The sequence below is a fragment of the Acomys minous genome, assembly GCF_964271855.1.
Source record: "Acomys minous genome assembly, chromosome: 16".
Classification (NCBI taxonomy): domain Eukaryota; kingdom Metazoa; phylum Chordata; class Mammalia; order Rodentia; family Muridae; genus Acomys; species Acomys minous.
Window position 1 is genome coordinate 57839576 of NC_140498.1, and position 20742 is coordinate 57860317.

General features: G+C 49.5%; 1 protein-coding gene across 1 annotated transcript; it reads right to left on the reverse strand.

Annotated features, from left to right (window-relative positions):
• Positions 1-15447: 15447 nt before the first annotated feature.
• On the reverse strand, positions 15448-20437 carry PDX1 (pancreatic and duodenal homeobox 1; the record flags this gene model as incomplete). Its single annotated transcript, XM_084761824.1, has 2 exons — positions 15448-15911; positions 20032-20437. The coding sequence occupies 2 exons, from the start codon at positions 20435-20437 to the stop codon at positions 15448-15450; spliced, it is 870 nt and encodes a 289-aa protein (XP_084617950.1).
• Between the last annotated feature and the right edge of the window lie 305 nt (positions 20438-20742).

Here is a 20742-nt window from a genome sequence, read left to right on the forward strand (position 1 = left end):
TACGCCTCTCTGGTTGGGCTCTCAACTGTCACCAAGTCCTGCGCAGTGGCCAGCACCTGTACCCCAGCTATGACGAGCCCAGGAATTTAGAGGCAGTCTGGGTAAAGAAACAACACCACTCCCCCAGCTCCCACTCGCGAGGTTTTCCTGGCTTCGGGCAGTCTGGCTTCTCCTCTTGGTTTAACTAATTAGTGGGTCTGAGGACTGATGTCAACCTGGACACACATTGGGGTGTGGAGAATGGTGGGTGACTCAGTCTTGGATCACAGCTAAATAATTTACCCAAGGCTCTCTCTTTGGCCAGTTTCCTCCCCCCTTCCCCCCCCCTCCTTTAACTTCCTGCTTTGTGAAATCCAGGGAAGAGAAAGGCCGGGTTTTAATATAAGTTAATGTTTACAGTGCTGGAGACGCCATGCTTCTCCAACACCCAAGCTCTCTCTGTCCTCCCGCTCCCTCGGTCCGCCTCGCCCCTCTGCCAAGTCTTTGAGAAACGCAATGCTTGGCCACGGGGTGCGGGGTGCGTTCTGCAACGCAGGAGGCTAGAGTAAGCACAGTTGGGCCACCTTCTTGCCCCCCAAACCACATTCTTTCCTGCTTCCCAGCGGAGCAAAGTGGCAAAGGTCGAGCTTGCACACAGTAGCTGCCACAGGGGCAGCGCCCCCTTTCAGGCTCCCCTCACCCCGACCCTGTAGAAGGCTAGAGAACACAAACTGAGAGATAAGCAGAGGTGGGCTCCGTGGGGGTGGACGGCTGCAGGAGGAAGGGAAAGAGAGAGAGAGAGAGAGAGAGAGAGAGAGAGAGAGAGAGAGAGAGAGAGGGAGGGAGGGAGGGAGGGAGGGAGGGAGGGGAGGGAGGGAGGGAGGGAGGGAGGGAGGGAGGGAGGGAGGGAGAGAGAGAGCGCCCTTTGGAAGCCTGGCTGGGCTTAGGCTATGAAGGCACACTAAGCAGCTCCCTTGGACATTTCCTGCCAGCATATTTAGATGGTGCAAGGGTGAACAATGGGGAAAAAAGTAAGTTTTTTTTTTTATTGTGTACATTCTAGCCAGTTGGGGTATTGATGTGGCTCTGGTTTATGCAATTCCAACCGAGATGTATGTATGTGAGACCTGGGGAGATGACTCAGCGGTTAAGGGCACTGGCTGCTCTTGCCAGACGACCTGGGTTTAGTTTTCAGCACCTACACAGGTGGCTCACAAACGTCTGAAACGGTGGTCTTGGGATCATGACTCCTTAACTGTGCACAGATATACACACAGAAAAAACCAAACAAACAAACAACACAACCGAAAAACAAATACTCAATACACAAGAAATAAGCAAAACTTAAAGAATTATATGTGTGTACTTACACATACATGGAATAATATCTTTTTTAGTTTTTAAAAACATAAAAGTGGAAACTAAGTCATATTTTACTCTGCAACCTTTTTTTTTTCTTCTTTAAATCACATAAGGCCAGGCTATGGTGGTGAACACCTTCCATCCCAGCACTCAAGAGGCAGAGGCAGGTGGATCTCTGTGAGTTCGAGGCCAGCCTGGTCTACAAAGCAAGTCCAGGACAGTCAAGGCTACACAGAGAAACCCTGTCTTAAAAAAACAAAAACAAAAAAAGAACAAAACAAAAAAAAAATCACATAATGCTATGCATGGCTATTTCTGGAGTCATTATGAATATGTTCAACAGTTATTTTTTAATTTTTGTTGTTTTCCAAGATAGGATTTTTTCTGTGTAGCCCTGGCTGTCCTGAATTCACTTTGAAAACTAGGCTGGCCTCAAACTCACAGAGATCTGCCTGCCTCTGCCTCCCTGAGTGCTGGGATTACAGGTGTGTGCCACAGCACCCTACTTTAAGATTTATTTTATGTGTATGAGTGTTTTGCCTGTGTGTGTGTGTGTGTGTGTGTGTGTGTGTGTACCATATGTGTGCCTGGTGCTCATAGAGGTCAGAAAATGACATCAGGTCCTCTGCAAGAGCAGCTGCTCTTCCCTGCAGAACCATTTCCCCAGCCTCCCAGTGGATTTTTTTGGATGTCTACTCCATCAAAAGACTATGTATTGTGATTTAAAATTTTTTTATTTATACGCATGTGTCTGTGTGAGTGCATGTGGCTGCCCTTGGAGGCCAGAAGAGGTCATGAGATCCTTGGGGGGCCAGAGTTATAGGTGTCTGTGGGGTGCCGGGAACTGAACTCTGGTCCCCTAGAGGAACAGCTGGTGCTCTTAAGTGATGAACCATCTCTTCAGCATCCCCCCCCCCAATGTTAATATATCAATACAGAATTCTACCGTGCTTTATTCAGGCATTTCTTGTGAATACTTATTGTGTGAAGCATGCCGGGAGCATCAGGAAGCATCACAGGCAAGAATTTGTACTTGTGGGGCAGGGCTGATTAATTCCTATGGAAAGACACTTAACCACCTAAAGTTAGGAGTCAATGAAAGTGTGTGTGTGTGTGTGTGTGTGTGTGTGTGTGTGTGTGTGTGTGTGGTATTTTCCTGTGTATAAGACGACTATTTAACCCAGAAAAATCCGTGTTTTCCCTTGCTTCATATGTCCGGGCCATATAGTAGGGGATGCCGTGGCTGATTCCCTGCTCTGTGTGGGGAGTATGAAGCAGGGAGAACAAGCTGCCCACATCTCCCTGAACTTCGAGGAGGAGAGTGTGGATTGGCTCTCCACCAGAGCCTGCCCATTTGCTTCCAGTTGAGTGTGGAGCACGCCTTAAAAGGGCAGTGTAGCTGGCACTGGCTGTCTGCTGGCATTTAATAAAGCATCTGGCTGTCTGTGCCCCGCCTGCAAATAGACACATGCCCGAGTCTGCTGCACAGGGTGTGCACTGGAAGAGGGGTAGTCTTATACGGTGAGTATATATTTTAACTGGAAATATATATATATATATATATATATATATATATATATATATATATATATATATACACACATACACACACACATATACATATATGCACATATATATTCTTTTGTGTTTGTTTGTTTTAAGATTTATTTATTTGGGACTGGAAAGATGGCTCAGTGGCTAAGAGCACTGTCTGCTCTTCCAAAGGACCAGGGTTCGATTCCCAGCACTCACATGACAGCTCACAACTGTCTGTAACTCCAGGGCCAAAGAACCCTCAGACCAATACACATAAGATAAAATTATTTTTAAAAAAAATAAAGAAAAAAGAATTATTTATTTATGTATGTAAGTGATCTATTTGCATATGTGCCTGATCACAGAAGAGGGCATCAGATCCCTTTATAGATGGCTCTCAACCACTGAGCTTTCTCTCCATCCCTGTTTGTTTTTTGAGACAAGGTATCACTGTGTAGCCCTGACTGGCCTGACCTCACTCTGTACTAGGCTGGCCTCAGATTCAGAGATCCACCTGCCTCTGCCTTCTGCGTGCTGGGACCAAAGCTGTGCACCACCACGTCCATAGCTCCTACTTTCATGTTTACACAGGTTGGAGAGATGGCTTTAGGGTTAAAAGTGCTGTCCAGCCCTGGGGATGGGAGTTTGGATCCTGGCATTAGCCTTCTGTGAGTACAGGCATGCACACCCTTAAACACACAGACACAGATAAATAAAATAGGCACACACGGACACACACGGACACACACATGACACACACACACACACACACACACACACGGACACACACCCACACACGGACACACACCCACACACGGACACACGGACACACACACACACGGACACACACACACATGGACACACACACACGGACACACACACACATGGACACACACACACACACGGACACACACACACACATGACACACCCACCCACACACACACGGACACACACCCACACACGGACACACACCCACACACGGACACACCCACACACACACACACACCCACGGACACACACACACATGGACACACACACACACACACACACACACACACACATGGACACACACACGGACACACACACGGACACACTCACACACACACACACACCGGAAACATGAAGGAAGACCAGCTGTGTGGCACACAGCAGAATGAGCTCTTAGAAAACACCCACTTCTTAATTCTTAGAACCTGTGACTTCCTTCAGGCAAATAAGCCTGCAAAACTTGGCCAGTGTGCTGACGCCCTAAGGAGGCAGAGGCAGGTGAATGTCTATGAGTTCCAGGACAACCTGATCTATAGAGTGACCAGGTTAAGTCGCTCCAGGCCAGCCAGGGTTTAGTAATGAGACTATGTCTCAAACAAAACAAAACAACAACAACAACAACAACAACAAAAACAAAAACCAAACCAAACCCAACAAATCCCAAACCAACAACATAAACAAACAGTAAAGAAGAGTCTCTCCACCAACAGCCTACAGGGTAAGGTGCCAACGGCCTACAGGGTAAGGTGCCTGCCTCCCTCCAAGCCTGGCAACCTGAGCTTGATTCCCCAGGCTGTGGAAGGAGAGGACAGACTCCTGCAAGTTTCCTTTGAGGTCCATACATGTGCTGTGACATGTGAGCACTCAGCACACACACACACACACACACACACACACACACACACACACACACACACACACACACAAATAAATAATAAAGGTAATTTAAAAAACCTTTAAAACTCCCCTCAGCTGAAATAAATATACACACAGGTATAATTGAATTAAGTATCCTGGGCTAAGGGTTGAGCTCAGAGTAAAAGTGCATGTCTGGCGTGCTTGAGTTCTAGGGTGTGATCTCCTGCAACACATGTACACACAATCACACACGCAAACACACACATACATACACACAAATATACACACAAACATGCACACAAATACACAAACAAACACATACTCATGCACACAAATACACACACATATACACACATAAAAACACACAAATAGGGCCAGGCATGGTGGCGCACACCTTTAATCCCAGCACTTGGGAGGCAGAGGCAGGTGGATCGCTGTGAGTTTGAGGCCAGCCTGGTCTACAAAGTGACTCCAGGACAGCCAAGGCTACACAGAGAAACCTGGTCTTGGAAAAAAAAAAAAAGGCTGGAGAGATGGCTCAGTAGTTAAGAGCACTGACTGCTCTTCCAGAGGTCCTGAGTTCAATTCCCAGCAACCACATGGTGGCTCATGACCATCTATAATGTGATCTGATATGCACTGTATTCATAAATAACAACAACAACAACAACAACAAAAAGAAACAAATAATTCCACCGGGGTAGGGGGCGAGTGGCACACACCTTTAACCCCAGAACTCGGGAGGCAGAGGCAGGTGGATCTCTATGAGTTTGAGGCCAGCCTGATCTACAATGCAGAGAGAGAGAGAGAGAGAGAGAGAGAGAGAGAGAGAGGAGAGAGAGAGAAGAGAGAGAGAGAGAGAGACAGAGACAGAGACAGAGACAGAGACAGAGAGAGACAGAGAGACAAAGACAGGGAGAGAGAGGGGGAGGGGGGGGGAGAGAGAGAGAGACGAGGAACAGGGTAGATTCTGTTGCTATAAGCCACCAGTCATATGAATTCTTTCAAGCACCCACCCACAGGGAACACACAGAAAAGTCATTTATGACAGTAAACACCCCACACTGAGTCCCTGAGCCTCGCGCCTCAGTCTGCTTAGGTAGACCTGAGGGACCGCAGCCCTCTGCAGGTTTTCAGAGATGAAGCTGACCCATCGGCCAAGCGCACTCATGTTTATTTATTTATATAGCTTCAAAATTACTACTACTACTACTATTTCTGAGTTAGTTCTTTATGTACAGTTCTATGTGTTGGGTTTATTCAAGGAAGAAGTGACCAAAAAAAAAGATGGCTCAGAGGTTAAGAGCACTGACTGCTTTTCCAAAGGTCCTGAGTTCAATTCCCAGCAACCACATGGTGGCTCACAACCATCTATAATGTGATCTGATGCCCTCTTCTGGCATAAATAAATAAATAAATAAATAAATAAATAAATAAATCTTTTTAAAAGTTTATCTCTTTGATAGTTTTTGTTTTGTTTTGTTTTGTTTTTCTGAGACTGGGATTCTCTGGGTAGCTCTGGCTGCCCTAGACCTCACTCTGTAGACCAGGCTGGCTTCGAACTCACAGAGATCTGCCTGCCTCTGTTCCTCAAGCGTTGGATTAAAGGCGTGTGCAACTACAGCTGGCTGTCTATTTATATTTTATATTCATGGATGTTTTGTTTTGCCAGCGCAGATCTCTATGCATCACATGCACGCATTGCCTAAGGCAGCCAGAAGAGGACGTCAGATCCCCTGGAACTGCCATTACAGATGGTTGTGAGCCACCGTGTTGGTGCTGGGAACTGAACTCAGGTCCTTTAGAAGCCGGTGCCTTGACCACTGAGCTACCTCTCCAGGCACTATCCAGGCTCTGTACACAGTGGTTTAGAGCTTGGAAAGTTTTTTTTTTTTTTCCAGAAAACAGGCTGTGAGGTAGATGGAGTACTGGGGCCTCAATTTAGATCATTTTCACCCCCACTTCTATCGAGTTGAAGCAGCAACAAGTCCGAGGTTTATACACAGATGGTTGATATCACCAAGCTCTCCACACCATGGGCAGGGTCTGTCTGTCTGTCTGTCTGTCTGTCTCTGCCATCCTGTCCCCTCCCTTCTCAGATAGGGCCTTGCTACATAGCCAGGCAGGCTGGCCTCAAGCCCATGAGCCCCCTGATTCAGCTTCCTGTGTGTGCCACCAAGCTTACTATAGTTCTTTGTTTATTTTTTATTTTTGGTTTTTCATGAGACTGTTTCTCTGCGTAGCCTTGGCTGTCCTGGACTCACTTTGTAGACCAGGCTGGCCTCAAACTCACAGAGATCCACCTGCCTCTGCCTCTGCTGGGATTACAGATGTGCAGCACTGTTGTCTGGCTAGTATACTTCTTTTTTAATCTAAAAATTCATCAAATAAGCTAGATGGTAGTGGCGCACACCTTTAATCCCAGCACTCAGGAGGCAGAGGCAGGCGGATCACTGTGAGTTTGAGTCCAGCCTGGTCTACAAAGTGAGTCCAGGACAGCCAAGGCTACACAGAGAAACTCTGTCTTAAAAAACCAAAACCAAAAACAATATAATTTTTTTAATGCCCACTTTTCTCAACAAACAGCAAAGCTTGAGTAAGGAAAAAGTTGTGATTTTTCTACTCATGGTGAGCCACTGACAGCATTTAAAAGTTTATTTTTAAATTTAAAAACCCTTAACTAATTCATTTTGCTTGCCAAAAATATAATGTGGGAGCTGGAGAGATGCTCAGAGGTAACAGCGTTTGCTGCTCCTGCAGAGGACACAGTTGAACCCACAGACTTGGGATTTGTTTCAAAAGTAGTCTTTCTCCGTCTCTCCTCATTTCCAGCCCCGACTTTCTCTCTCCAAAGAGAATATAAATTGTTCTTGTACAGGTCTGTGCCAGCTGGACACAGACAACAAACAGACTCTAAATAGACAATGTAGATATTACACCACTCAAATTCTTTCTTTTAAAAAAAACCAACCAACCAAACAGAAGGTCTCACTATGTAGCCCTGGCTGGCCTTGCCTGGAATGCTCTATGTAGAACGAGCCAGGCTTGAACTCACAGAGATCCTCCTGCCTCTGCCTTCACAGTGCTGACATTAAAGGTGTGCGCCACCATGCCCAGCACCATACGAGTTTGAAGACCAGCTCTGGCGCTGCATGGTGGCACATGCCTTGAATCCAGTATTCCGGTGCCAGAGTTGGGTGTTTTCCTATCAGTCTAACACCAGCCTGGGACACAGAAAGAGACTCTGTAATACGGGGCAGTGCAAGTAACTCTCACTATGTGTACGCTGATATTTCTCATTCTATCTTATTTGATTTATTTTTAGGTGTGTGTGCATGCTTGCGCATGCGTGTACGTGTATGTGCGCGTGTGTGTGCAGGCATGTATGTGTGCACATTTGTGTGTAGTGTGTGTAGTGTGTGTGTGTGTGTGTGTGCGCGCGCGTGTGTTGCTAGAGATGGATTTCATGGCCATGGGCGTTCTAGGTAAGACCTATACCACTAATTGAGCCATGTCTTTGGCTTCTATTTTATTTAAATAAAAATATGTATTAACAGACTAGTAAATTGGATTCATCAACTGCATGTCGTTGTTTGAAAAATACCAACTCAGGATAGCGGGGGGGAGGGGGAAATATGGTTGTGCAACTCTAGGCAATACTTTTCACTGCAGAAAGCACTTTTCAAATGCATTGTATAGGCCTTCCGGTTCCATGCATCCCTGGACACCAAGCATGTGTGCAGTGCCCGGGGAGGCCAGAAGGGAGCGCTGGGTGCTGTGGGGCTGGAGTTGCAGGCCCGTTTTGAGGCACGATGTGGGTGCTGAGAATCAAACCCAGGCTTTTGCAAGAGCAGCCATCTCTCCAGCCCCAACAGACACTATTTTGTCCAACACTCTCAGCAGTCCTGTCAAATATTTTGCCTCAACTGACTAATGTGACAAAGGCTTCAAAGACACTGAATTTTGAGGTTCAGAAGCGAGGTGGGTGATAAACACAGAAGCAGAGGTAGATTTTTTTTTCTCACTGAAACATGTCAGCCTTCCTCCACGGCCTGTGTTAGAAGGAATACAGAGTTGAGCTCTGCCTGGATGCTAAGTTTAGTTCTGTGCTTTCTGATAGCGAAAGCAAACAGTGGGCCACAGAGTCTCACTGGTTGAAGAAATCAAGCACACGTGTTTGAATAAACTTCCTTCTGGCATCACATTCCAGGACATGGTTCTGTATGCAGGGACTACTGTACAATAATGAAAAAATTAATATTATTTTCGCCAGTGGGTTTTTTTTTTTTGTTTTATAAAACACCAAATTGTCAGAACAAGGCTCATTAAAAAAAAAAAGATTTGTTTGTTTATTTTGTTTTACACAGGGTTTCTCTGGGTAGCCCTGGCTGTGCAGGGACTTTCTCTGTAGACTAGGGTGGCCTAGAACTCAGAGAGAATTGTCTGCCTCTGCTTCCTGAGTGCTGGGATTAAAGGCGTGCGCCACCACCAGCCACCTAAAGATTTGTGTGTGTGTGTGTGTGTGTGTGTGTGTGTGAGAGAGAGAGAGAGAGAGAAGAGAGAGAGAGAGAGAGAGAGAGAGAGGGAGAGAGAGTAAGTGTGTGTGTGTGCATGTGCACATTTGAATGCAGTTCTCTGGGAGACCAGAAGAGAGCATCAGATCCATGAACTTATAGATGGTGTTTGGGTTCTGGGACCAGAACTCAGGTCCTCTGGAAGAGTGTCACATGTTCCTAACCAATGGGCCACCTCTCCAGGCCTTCAGGACAAATTTTAATAAGGATCTTAGGCCCTAGCCTTGGAGATTGTGTCTCCAAGAGTCCTTTTACACGTCTTTTTAAAACTTTAAATTGTATGTGTGTATGTGTGTATGCACGCATGCGTGCATGTGTGTGTATGGATAGACGGATGGGTGGATGTGTTTCTGTATATATGTGCTACAGTTAGTAACTGCTTTTATCTGCTGAGTCGCTTAGCTGGCCTGGAATCAGTACCTGTAATCCCTTACCGTCAGTATTATTTTCTTATTTCTTTCTCCTTTTGGAGGGTTCTGGGAACTGAGCCTGGAGCCTTGTGTATGCTGGACACTCTATTGCTGAGCCACATCCACAGCCCTCACCCTGCCCTGAGGCAGGAGGACGCACTCAAGCCCACTAACCTATGCTACACAGAGAGCCCTTATCCCAAGAAAGGACAGCACACAAAGCAAAACCCCCAAGGCGTAAACTAAGACTGCGCTCTTTTCAGAGAATAGCTGCCCCTTTGCTCAGCTGGTTAGCAAGCTCCCCAGTCTCTTTGGCCAGAGAACTGGTGCACTCTCCTTAGTGCCTGTCTCTTGAAGGCTCCCTAACCTAACTATACCTCTAAAACTCACTTTGCTCTGTAAAGGCCACACATTCACAGAGTTGAGGTGTTTCATCGTTGTCTTTCCCCCCCCCCCTCCAAGACAGGGTTTCTCTGTGTAGCCTTATCTGTTCTGGGCTCGCTTTGTAGACCAGGCTGGCCTTGAACTCACAGAGATCTGCCTGCCTCTGCCTCCCGAGTGCTGGGATTACAGGCGTTCGCCACCATGCCTGGCTGTCATCATCATCTTTCAGTCCCTTATGGACTGCAATTCTGCCTCCCTCTTCCTTGTTTACTGTCCCTTGCTGCTTAAGGAGCAAGCATGGTGGCTGCAGTGCACCATGGGACTAGACAAACAACCCAGGGCTAGTAGAATGGACAGTCAAGGCAGCCTGAGCGCCAGGCAACATCCCAGCTCTACGTGACTTCAGATTTCCACGTAGGAGAGAAATGAATTGCATACACGTAAGCCATTGCTACGTGTGCTCTCTGCTAACCACACCCACATCTGAGTGATATATCAGCCGCCGCAGGCATGATTTATAAATGAGGGGATGGTCTCTTAGCCTTGGGGTCCTACCAATTCCTGCGCAAATCCCACTTCATCAAGACACTTCCATCCTGGTCACCAGACTATTCCAGAACTAGATGTTGCATGTGTGTCCTATGTTCAAAGCCGGATGCTGTCGAGCACTGGCCAGGGCCCTGACCAAGACCCAGCCGTGTCCATCAGAGAATGATATGAAACCTTTGCAAAGTCTGCATTGCACTGCTAATGTTGACTACCCCCCCCCAGGGGGGGCGCTGGACAAAGCCCTGCTGCTAATGTTGACTACCCCCCCCCCGGGGGTGGGGGTGGGACTGCTGGACAAAGCCCTGCCGCCTATCTAGTAAGAGGGCCACTGTGCGGTTCTGAAAAGCCCTGCTCTGCCCAGCATACTCTTCACGTAAGCTGTCTCACGACAACACAGAAGATGAGAAGAAGAGCCCTAATTCCCCGGGCCATAGACAGTGTCAAAGGGATTAGGTTATTTGCCCTACTCCAGAAGGTCAATACATAACGGACACAGAAAGGCAACCCCTGTCCAGGGTTCTGAGGGAAAAATATTTCATTTTTGCATTTGGCCAAGGATCCTCCCCTTTTTCTCCCACTGAATCCGAGGCTAGACAACTGGGAGTTTGGAAGCTGGCTGTGCCTCAGTGCTTGCTTGTGTCCCTGTGGAGGGGCCCACCCACAGGGCGGGGGCCACTGAAGAGCCCTTAGAAACTGTCTCTTGCAGCATTAAGTCCGAATAAATTGTGCATGCACTTATTACGATGACTCCAATAAATACAGGATCATCATGTTTTCGGTTTTTAGGTGATATGTTTTGTGCACATTTTTTTTTCTGAAGTAGAGACTGTTTCGTGTAGTATAGAAATCCTAGGCTTATTTAGTTGTGCGAACCTTCTGAGTGAGCAAATAGCTATGATGCTGTCAAACCTCATAGTCTCACAAATCAGGTCTAGTAGAGAATTCAAAAAGGGAAAAGAATTTATTCAGGAAAAAATAGAGTTCATTTATAGGATATAGCAAAATATATCGCCACCCATCTGGAGAGTTTAGCGTGTCGCAGTGCAGACATGAAGCATGCATGCGTACTTATGAAACAGACTTTCTTGCAACGCTGGGCACTGAACCCAGAGTCTGGGACAACCAACCAAAAAACCCAATATTTTAAAAGAAACGCACTAGGAAGAGGAAGAGTTCACAAACTTGAGAAAGCAACACATATTTCACTCAGATGTAGACAACCCGGGCTGAGTTACCTGAGGAGCAGGTGCGGAGAGATGACATTGCCAGGTCAGGAACCAAAAGCTAGTTTGGGAAGTTGACGCTGGCCCTATTCTTCAAAAAGGGGCGCTCGCTCGCTCACTCGGGGAGCCTGATCAACTCCGCTTTCACTCCGGTAAGTTCACGGTCTCCAGGGTTGCCTTGAAGGCGGGGCGCGTCCCTGGGCCAGCACAGTAGGGGTTCCAGCTTAGGGCAAGAGCCCCCCGAGATAAACGCTTCAGAGGGCTGGCAGCTGCTGAGCGTAGGTAAGAAGCCTTACATCCAGCGAGCTCCCTTTACAGGCTGAGACGAGCTGTGGGCAAAGCCACAGGAAGAGGTGTACCCAGAGAAAAGCAAAGGCTGTGAGTGTTTCCTAGGTGTTTATCGCCGCTGGGCCACCTTCGTTCTGGACTGGGAACCTGCAGAGTTTGGGGAAACCCACAGGTTCTTTGGTTGAGGAGTCTGGTTGTGATTTCCAGAGATTGCCAGGTTGAGGATGTGTGGTGAGGAAGCCGGCTGGTTGTCAGGGTCTCCACAGCTTTGACCGCAGCCAGAATGGGTTCAACCGACACATCGGTGATCCAGAGACCGTCTCTCACTTTACTTGATGAATTCAAGAGGAATTGTAGGGCGTGTGGATTCTGCCTAGGGCACCACCGAGAGACGAGGCGTGGAGGTACACGCAGGTAAGCTCACCACCCACGCTTGCTCCCTTAACACCCTCCAAAATCATTGCAGTGGCGTCTGCTCCTTACGCGAACGGAACACACTAAACTAAGGAGCCAACGAGCTGAGGGAGGTGAGTAGTCCCGCAGCACGCTCCCATCCCCCACGCGCCCTCCCCCCTCCACGCGCCCTCGGAGACCCAGGCCTTTTTTTTTTTTTTTTAATTCGAGACAGGTTTCTCTGTGTAGCCTTGGCTATCCTGGAGTCACTTTGTAGACCAGGCTGGCCTCGAACTCATAGTGATCCCTCTGCCTCTGCCTGTGGAGTACTGGGAGCTTGGCGCTCCAGCACCTTTAGCCCACTCTCACATCCCCAGGGGCCACAATGTGCATCTCCAGGGGACTTCAATTCCTGGAACATGGGTGGAGCCCGGCCATTCCACCCTTAGGCTCTGCTCTCATTTCTGAGGTTGAAATCTCATCCTGCTACCCACGGTATCCCACGGAAGCCCTCCCCATGCCTGCTGCAGCCTACACGCAGCCCAGTGTGGCTGTCTCCCTCGCTTTCCTGAGGACTGTCCGGCCAGCCCTAGCTTTCTACTGGAAACCACCAGACAGCTGCCCCGCGTACTGAAGAAAGTGTGCCCCGTTCCCTTCTAGGTCCTTGGAAGACACCTCCTTTCATCCTCCTTTGAGCCCCCAATAATGAGGGAATAGAATTCAGTGACCCAGTCGACGCCATGGGTAAGGAAGGGGATGGAACATCTAAGGTCAGGGTAACCAGTCTGTTTTTTAGAGTCGTATTCTGAGCAAAGCTCGCATCCCAGGTTCGCCAAACCGCAGCCTCCTTGCTTGCACAAAGGCGTGGCGGTTTCTCAGGCTAGTCCAGAGTTCTGCAGCCTGCAAATCAGCCCTGCAACTACCCGGTGCCCCAAACTCCCAGCCCCTGCCAACCTCTACTTTTCTCCCCGCCCCCATCCCAGAGCCGGGGGCAGAAGCTACAGCCCCGCCAACCTGCGACGTGAGATTGAGATCTCAGACTCCCAGAGAAGCTCGCTTTATTCTGGAACCCAAATGTCTCTTGGACGCAAAACTACCGGGCTCTCAGCACCCGCACCAACTGGACAGAAGCATCCCCCGAAGAAGCTCCTGGAGGAGGTTGCTGTGGCAACAAGGGAGTTTTGGAAAACTAGGAAGTGCTCAGTCAGCTAAGACCAGTGGGTGTATGAAAACCATACCAACAGTGTAGGGGGTTTGTTAAAGGAGAGGACCTTTAGGGATGCTTGGAGAATGGAAGAGGTCAGTGGCTGGCCTCTAGGCCTCTAGTTACTCAGGAACGTGATGATGACCTCACTAAAAAGTCATTAATAATGCGGACAGACAACTCTTTTGTACATATTAAATCGAACCTGTTCATATTCTTTAATTTAAACCCTATGGCAATCCTGTAAGGCAGCACAAATTTTGCCACTATATTCAAGTGGGAAAAGACACTAAATTTTTTTTGACATCTCCAGTGTGGATTTGTCACACCCCAGAGCCCAGGATGTGTGCAGCATCCGTCAACCGGGGAAAAAACATATTCACACTGAAGAGAAGAGAGGAAAAAAACAATCACCTTATTGACTTCAGAGAATTTCTTTCTAACAGGTCGTTACTCAGTTCCTCTAAGGAACAGAGCAAATCATTGAATTAAACAAGTAAACAAAACTGCCTAGTGTCCTGTGGGTTCCTTCTTCCAAAATCTTGGGCTTAGACTTTGGGGGTAGCTCAAGAAAGGTAGAGAGTCATTAGAAAAAAAATCTTTAGAAAAGCTGTGGTTTTTCAAGACTAGGTTTGTCTGCGTAGCCCTGGCTATCCTGGAACTCATGCTGTAGACCAGGCTTTGCCTCACAGGTGCTGGGATTAAAGGTGTGCCACCACAGTCTTTGTCTTTCTGTCTGTCTGTTTGTTTTCGAGACAAGGTTTCTCTGTGTAGCCTTGCCTGTCCTGGACTGGCTTTGTAGACCAGGCTGACTTGGAACTCAAGGCCTGCCTCTACCTTCCCGAGTGCTAGGATTACAAACGTGCGGACACCGCATCTGGCTTGAAGAAAAATTCTTAAGAAAAAATGATGGTTAACATTTTTAAATGAGATGGAACCATCACCCTCTAGGAAAGTTTGGAATAAGTAGGGTCAAGTCGGCTTCATCACTTCTCAGGCTATTCATATTTATTAAGCATTTCCATAAACAACCTAAGTATCTTGAAAAGAGCAACTGAGTTGGAAATTCCACACCTGTCGACAAAGAATGGTCAATTTACGGGTTTAAGTGGAAAAAAAAATCAGTTCTCCCCCTCCCCTCAAACCTTCAAATCACGACGGGGGTTGGGGGGGGGGGAAGAGAACCAGTCAGGGCTTTGTGAACAGTTTTCCCAGGTGTACCAAGGCACCTGGCTTCCTTCCAGGAAGATACTCGCGCTCTAAATAGGAACTTCAAATGTCCCCGTGCAGCTTTGTCCCTCAGTACAAGAACTCTTTGCTTCCATTTTCTCTCAGGTCCCGCTGTGAAGAATTTCTGATCTTCAAAGGAAATGGTGTAGGTTGAAGGATGGGCTTTAACGAAATATTTGCATAAAGAGGGGGAGAGACTCTAGGAGGGAGAAATAAGGCAAAGGAAGGGAAGTGAAGAAGAGGAGGGAAGCACTCACTCACGTTACTGTGTTTTTGAAACCCCAAACGGCTCCCTTCCATTATTCTTAACCTTACACCCTTTCAGCTGTCTTGTTTCCGGACAGACAAAGACACCGAGGCGAGCTGGTTGAGAACGCTCAAGTTTGCACCCTTTTTAGTTTGGAGTCCCGGTTCTCTGAACTGGTCCCAGGATAGAGTCCTAGAGGCAGGGAAAGGAACAGGCCCAACAGAGGCTCACCTGGCCGTTGGCAGGGCACCAGAAGCGGCCTCAAAAGTTTCCAGAAGCCCAGGTCTTTTCCCCGGAGGTCCGCCAGTGTCCCTCCGGCTACACCCAGCTGGCTCTTGCGCCCTCACGAATGTTCTCCTTGTGAGGCGTCTAGGCTAAGCCTCCCTATCCTTAGCTGCCTACTCGGGTTCCCAGACCCGCTCACCCCAAAGCCTGCGATCCTCACCGAGGTTCCTGCGGCCGCAGGGGTGCGATGCCGGATGGCTGTGGCGACGCGCTAAGGCCCGGTGGCAGGCGGCCCTCCCGGGCTGCAGCGGGGACGCTGGGAGGCACTGCACCTCCGGGAGGTGGCGGCGGAGGCAAGGCCAGTAGCTCCTCGCCCGAGCTCACCGCACAATCCTGCTCGGGCTCTTCGCCCCCGCCGCCCCCGCCGCCCCCGCCGCCCCCGCTCGTGGTCCCGCTGCTTCGCTTCTTGTCCTCCTCCTTCTTCCATTTCATGCGCCGGTTTTGGAACCAGATTTTGATGTGTCTCTCTGTCAAGTTCAGCATCACTGCCAGCTCCACCCGCCGAGGCCGGGAGATGTATTTGTTAAATAAGAACTCCTTCTCTAGCTCCAGCAGCTGCGCCCGGGTGTAGGCTGTTCGGGTCCGCTTGTTCTCCTCCGGCTCCGCTGCGTACGCACCGCCTGTGGGTGACACGGGGAGGTCAGTGTGCGGTCCCCCGGGCCCCATGAAGGCCAAATATTTTATCCCCAGCCCAAGAACAACCTCCTACTGCTTGTGATTGCTCAGTCTAATCGCAGGCCCTTGCTCTCACAGTCCACCGTGGCAACCACAGCCTTTAGCCAGTTGAGCCCTTTCTCCCTCGGCCATTGCGCGCGGGTTCTCACGCTTGGATCGGACAACCAGTGGTTTCAGATTTAGTTCATTGAACTGATGTTGAAATGGTTAAAATGCACATAATAGACCATTTGATTTACTCCGTTCTACTAAATCAATAGTATGCCTTAAACACGGGATTTTTAAATTTTTATTTTCATTGACTTTATGTCCGGGTCGTAGCCTCATCCCTCTTCTCCTCTCGGTCCTATCCTCACTCCCTCCTTCTTTTCCCTGCCTCCCCTTTCCTACTCCTCAGGAAAGGGAGCGCCCCCCCCCAGTAACCCACCCCAGAACGTCAGGACGGAGAGGTTCATCTTTCACTGAGGTGGGCAAGGTAGTCCGCCAAGGGGAAACGAGGGGGAAAGTAGGCAACAGAGTCCAAGTCAGGGACAGCCCTATTTCCTTACCAGCGACCCACAGATGACTAAGCTGTCCATGGCTACATATGTGTAAGGGGCCTAGGTAAGAACAAGATTTTAAACAAACTTTCTGGCGTTGACCCAGTTCAATCTGACTGTATGAAATACAGTTCAGATTACTATCCCGTCCTCATAGGGATATGTATAACCGGGTATATATACATTTCTAGACCGAACTTTTACCGCATATAACGTTAATTTTCTTCCTTATTCACTGTTTCATTAAAACAACGCTAAACTCAACACATTAAATTATTTTTAACAAGATCAGAACCTCATTGTGAAGCCTTTAATTCTAGCGCTCCAGAGGCAGAGGCAGGGGCAGGCAGACGGGGGGGGGGGGGGGCAGCCTGTATCCTAGCTACTTTCAGGCCAGCAATTGCAACTTAATAAGACCTTGTTTCAAAAATATTTTAATAATTTATTTATTTTATGTGCATTGGCTTTTGCTTGCATGTACGTCTGCATGAGGGTGTCAGATCTTGGAGTTACAGACAATTGTGAGCTGTCATGTGGGTGCTGGGAGTTGAACCCCAGTCTTCTGGAAGAGCAGCCAGCCATCTGTTCAGCCCCCCAAATATTTTAAATGAATTTAATAATTCACTAATGGATGCAGACTGCAGTTTGAAAGATTATGGTGCTTATTAAGTTATGGGCACAGTTTATTATATCTTTTAATATGTATCATTTATATTTATTTAAATATTTATTATCATGTATATAGAATATGCATGTGTGAGCTTGGCAGCATGCATGTGGAGGTGGGGGGGTAACTTTTGGGGGTTGACTCTCTCCTTTTATCTTTGGATCCATGGATTGAATTAAGGTCCTCAGACTTGCACAGGGAACCTTTATTATATTATTGTTATTGCTATTATTATTATTATTATTATTATTATTATTATTATTATTATTTTCTATACTGAACCATCTCCTGGGCCCATATATTATATTTAATATAGTTATATTGTAGTTACCGAGAGGTAATTGTTACAGTAATTTCAGTTAGTCTTCTACATCTGAGGGAAAAATGCTGCTTTAGGAAAGGTCACCCTTAGCAGGAGGAGACAATTAACTCCCTGCTTGGTGGCCCCATCTTGCCCGAAATGTTGGCAGAGGTCAGATCCAACCCGAACTGAGGGCTACTTCGAAGAGCGATGGGTCACAGGCACCAAACCCGCATCTAAAGCAAGCAGCAGACCCAGGTCACCAGGAAATCAGTGCACAAAGTGAGTGTTTCCCAGGTCTGCGTCCTTTGCTTCTGTGCGGAGCACCTGCTGCACTGGATTGTGGTGGGCGCTGGTTTGGGGCCCCCCCACCAAAGCTCATGGAGGAGCCCAAAGCTGCCTTGATTCACGCCAGAGACAAGGAACATTTTTTCAAAGAGCTGAAAGGACAAGGGATTGTTTTCCTGGATGGAACCGCTCCCGGGTTTTTCCCAGGTCAAGAAGAGACGCTAGAATCTGAGGTGGGGCCTCTAGACCACTCCTCTCTGGAAAAGCAGCTCTTATCCCCAGGAACACCTCCAAACCACCCAGGCCTTTCTCAAAGCAGAAAAGGGGCGCGACTTATCCTTAATGGAACAGTTAAAGATGCCAACCACAGTTTCACACACGTAACTCACAGATTCTTGCGACTCCTGCCCTCAGCTGCCCACTTGGCCAAGTCCTAGTGAAAGGCCATAGGGATCTGCGCTCAGCTAGAGGAAGCGGCGGGGAGGCGGGAGGGGCGGAGGGGGGGACCGCTTGGAAATTAAAGTTGCAATCTCTTGGTGAGAAGATGTACAGAATGCGTAGATCGGATCCTCTTCTGGGGCTCAGCGCACAAGCGGCCAGTGGGAATTAGGAAGTTCTTTTTAGGTCCAGTTATTCCTAGGGTGAGCCCTTTGGCCACTGCGGGTCTCCACCCGGGGAAGAGAGGGGCAGCCCACCGAGAGTCCTGAGAGGCTCAGAAAGAACCCGCAAAGGCTTCTGGAGCCGCGATCTCACCGTCTGAAGGGTTCCCCAAAGTGCTCTCCTAGCAGCGGAAATGCTGTCTGCTTCCCCTCAGATTTCACTCGCAGCCTTCTTTCTGCCCTCATCCAGAGCAGGAGCGGACAGCCAGACTCTCCAGGGCTCTGAGCAAGAAAGCCCTGAAGAAGGAAATCCTTGGCAAGAAACTGCGGGCTGAGAGCCCCTGGGTGGAAGATCTGTCTTCGAGCAGCCCAATAACCGGGTCTTAGCGCCCTTTGGCCTTGGCCTTGGCCTTGAGACGCCTCTTCAGCGGACTACCTGCTCCGTCTGCTTGGAATTGGTTCAAGGTGGCGGACGCTCCAGCAAGAATTTGGGCCCTGTCCTAAGTCAGGGGTTCTTCCTCAACGTGAAAATGAGGAGCCCTCCTGGGACCGTGCTGAGCCAGGCTACCCCAGACCCTCTCTCAAAGCTTTGTGTGGCTGCTCCAGGGGCAGTATCAGGCCAGGGACTTTAGGCCCTGAGGACATGACGTTGACAATTCTCAGGGGATGGCAACTCCAGCTTTTTCACCTTAGCTCCCGACAGTCGGGAGGCAAAAGAAAAAGCAGCTATTTGCAATACAGGTGTGACCAGAAGTAGCTGCAGACCGGAAGAGATAACATTGTGCTGTGGCGGCGGCGGGCACCGGCCCCCTCAGCAACGGGCTGCCCGCATCCGGCAGGGAAGAGACCGAGGGCTTGCTGCGCTTCGTGCGGGCTGAAAGGAAGGATCTATCTCAAAGCCGGCGCCCGGGGCTAAGGAAACCCGGGCATCTTGCTTCGCAAAGCCCGGCAGCTTGGAAAGAGGCATCTCCTTTTGTCTATACACTGCCTGGGACGCAGCGCAAGAGGACCCTTCAAACCCGTTTGATTGGTCCAAAAAGAATTGGGAGCCCAGACGCCTCTCCCAGCTGAGCGAATGAACTAACTGCCTTCAGCCTTTCGGTGAGCCCCTCACTTTGCCTCAACAGCCTCTCCTTGTTCATACCCACCCCGTATTCCACCTCTGGGCCTCCAGACCCTTCGCAGGCCTGAACGGATGCACTTTCCCTTTTCCTTCAGTTTTTCCCTTTCCATCCGGTGCCCCTAGGGCCGCCCTCCCCCGCCCCCACCCCAGGGCGGGGAAGTGAAGGGACTTGGGGCTCCGAATGTGCTCCAGCCTAGGTCAGAGAGGGCTTGCATAACTTGCTTGGTGCCCACTACCCGGGAGTTCAGGTCCGTCGCTGCAGAAGGATCCAGAAGATTCAGAAGCTCTGAGTCTGCCTTAGGCCTCTGCTTTCTCTGGTGTGGAGGCCGGCTCCCGGGGTAAGAAAGACTTGGGACACGGAAGAAGGGGTGCTGAGTGGAAAAGAGGCTGCCGAGACAGGTGGACTTGTTGGCCCCCTTAGAATTTGTTCTAAGGCTGCGTTATCCCTGCGGGTTGGAGAACTCACAAAAGACCCAGGGGGCCGTTTGGAGACAGTGGCAGCTGAGTCCAGACTAGGAGAAGAGAAAGGGAGGAAGAGCCAGGCTTACCTGCCCACTGGCCTTTCCACGCGTGAGCTTTGGTGGATTTCATCCAGGGAAAAGGGAGCTGAACGCGGCTGGGCTCTTCCAGGCCCCCAGGCTCGGTTCCATTCGGGAAAGGCCCGGAAGGTGGATGGGTGAGGCCGAGCTGTGCTGGGAGGTGGTGGTGGAGGTGCGCGCCTGCAGGGTCGTCGGCGAGTGGGGGCACTTCGTATGGGGAGATGTCCGGGGGACTTCCCTGCTCCAGTGTTCCCAGCGCGCCTGCAAACTGGGGTGGCGGCGGAGGTGGGGGCTGGCAGCCCATGTACAGGCATGCAGGGGGATTAGCGCTTAACTCAGGCACAGGGCCTCTCTGGAATGCGCACGGGTCCTTGTAGAGCTGTGTAGCCGCATAGTATTGCTCCTCACTGTTCATGGTGGCAGGTGGCACTTGGGGACCAGCAGCCCGGAGTAGGGAGCTACAAGCCAGGCCTTGGCGCTGGTAGGCACGGGGACTCCCGGCGCCACCCCGGGTCGCTTTGACAGTTCTCTCCTGCTCTCTCGGGGGACTGGGGCTGGCGGAGGGGGGAGGCGCAGACAAGCCGGCCACAGTACCATAGGCTCTGAGGCACCCCACGTGGTTCAGCCTGGAGCCATCATTGGCCTGGCGGACTGCTTTAAGAAGGAGGCCCTGGTGCTCGCGAACCCCTGAACTTGTTTCAGTTTTCTGTCCGGGTCGGC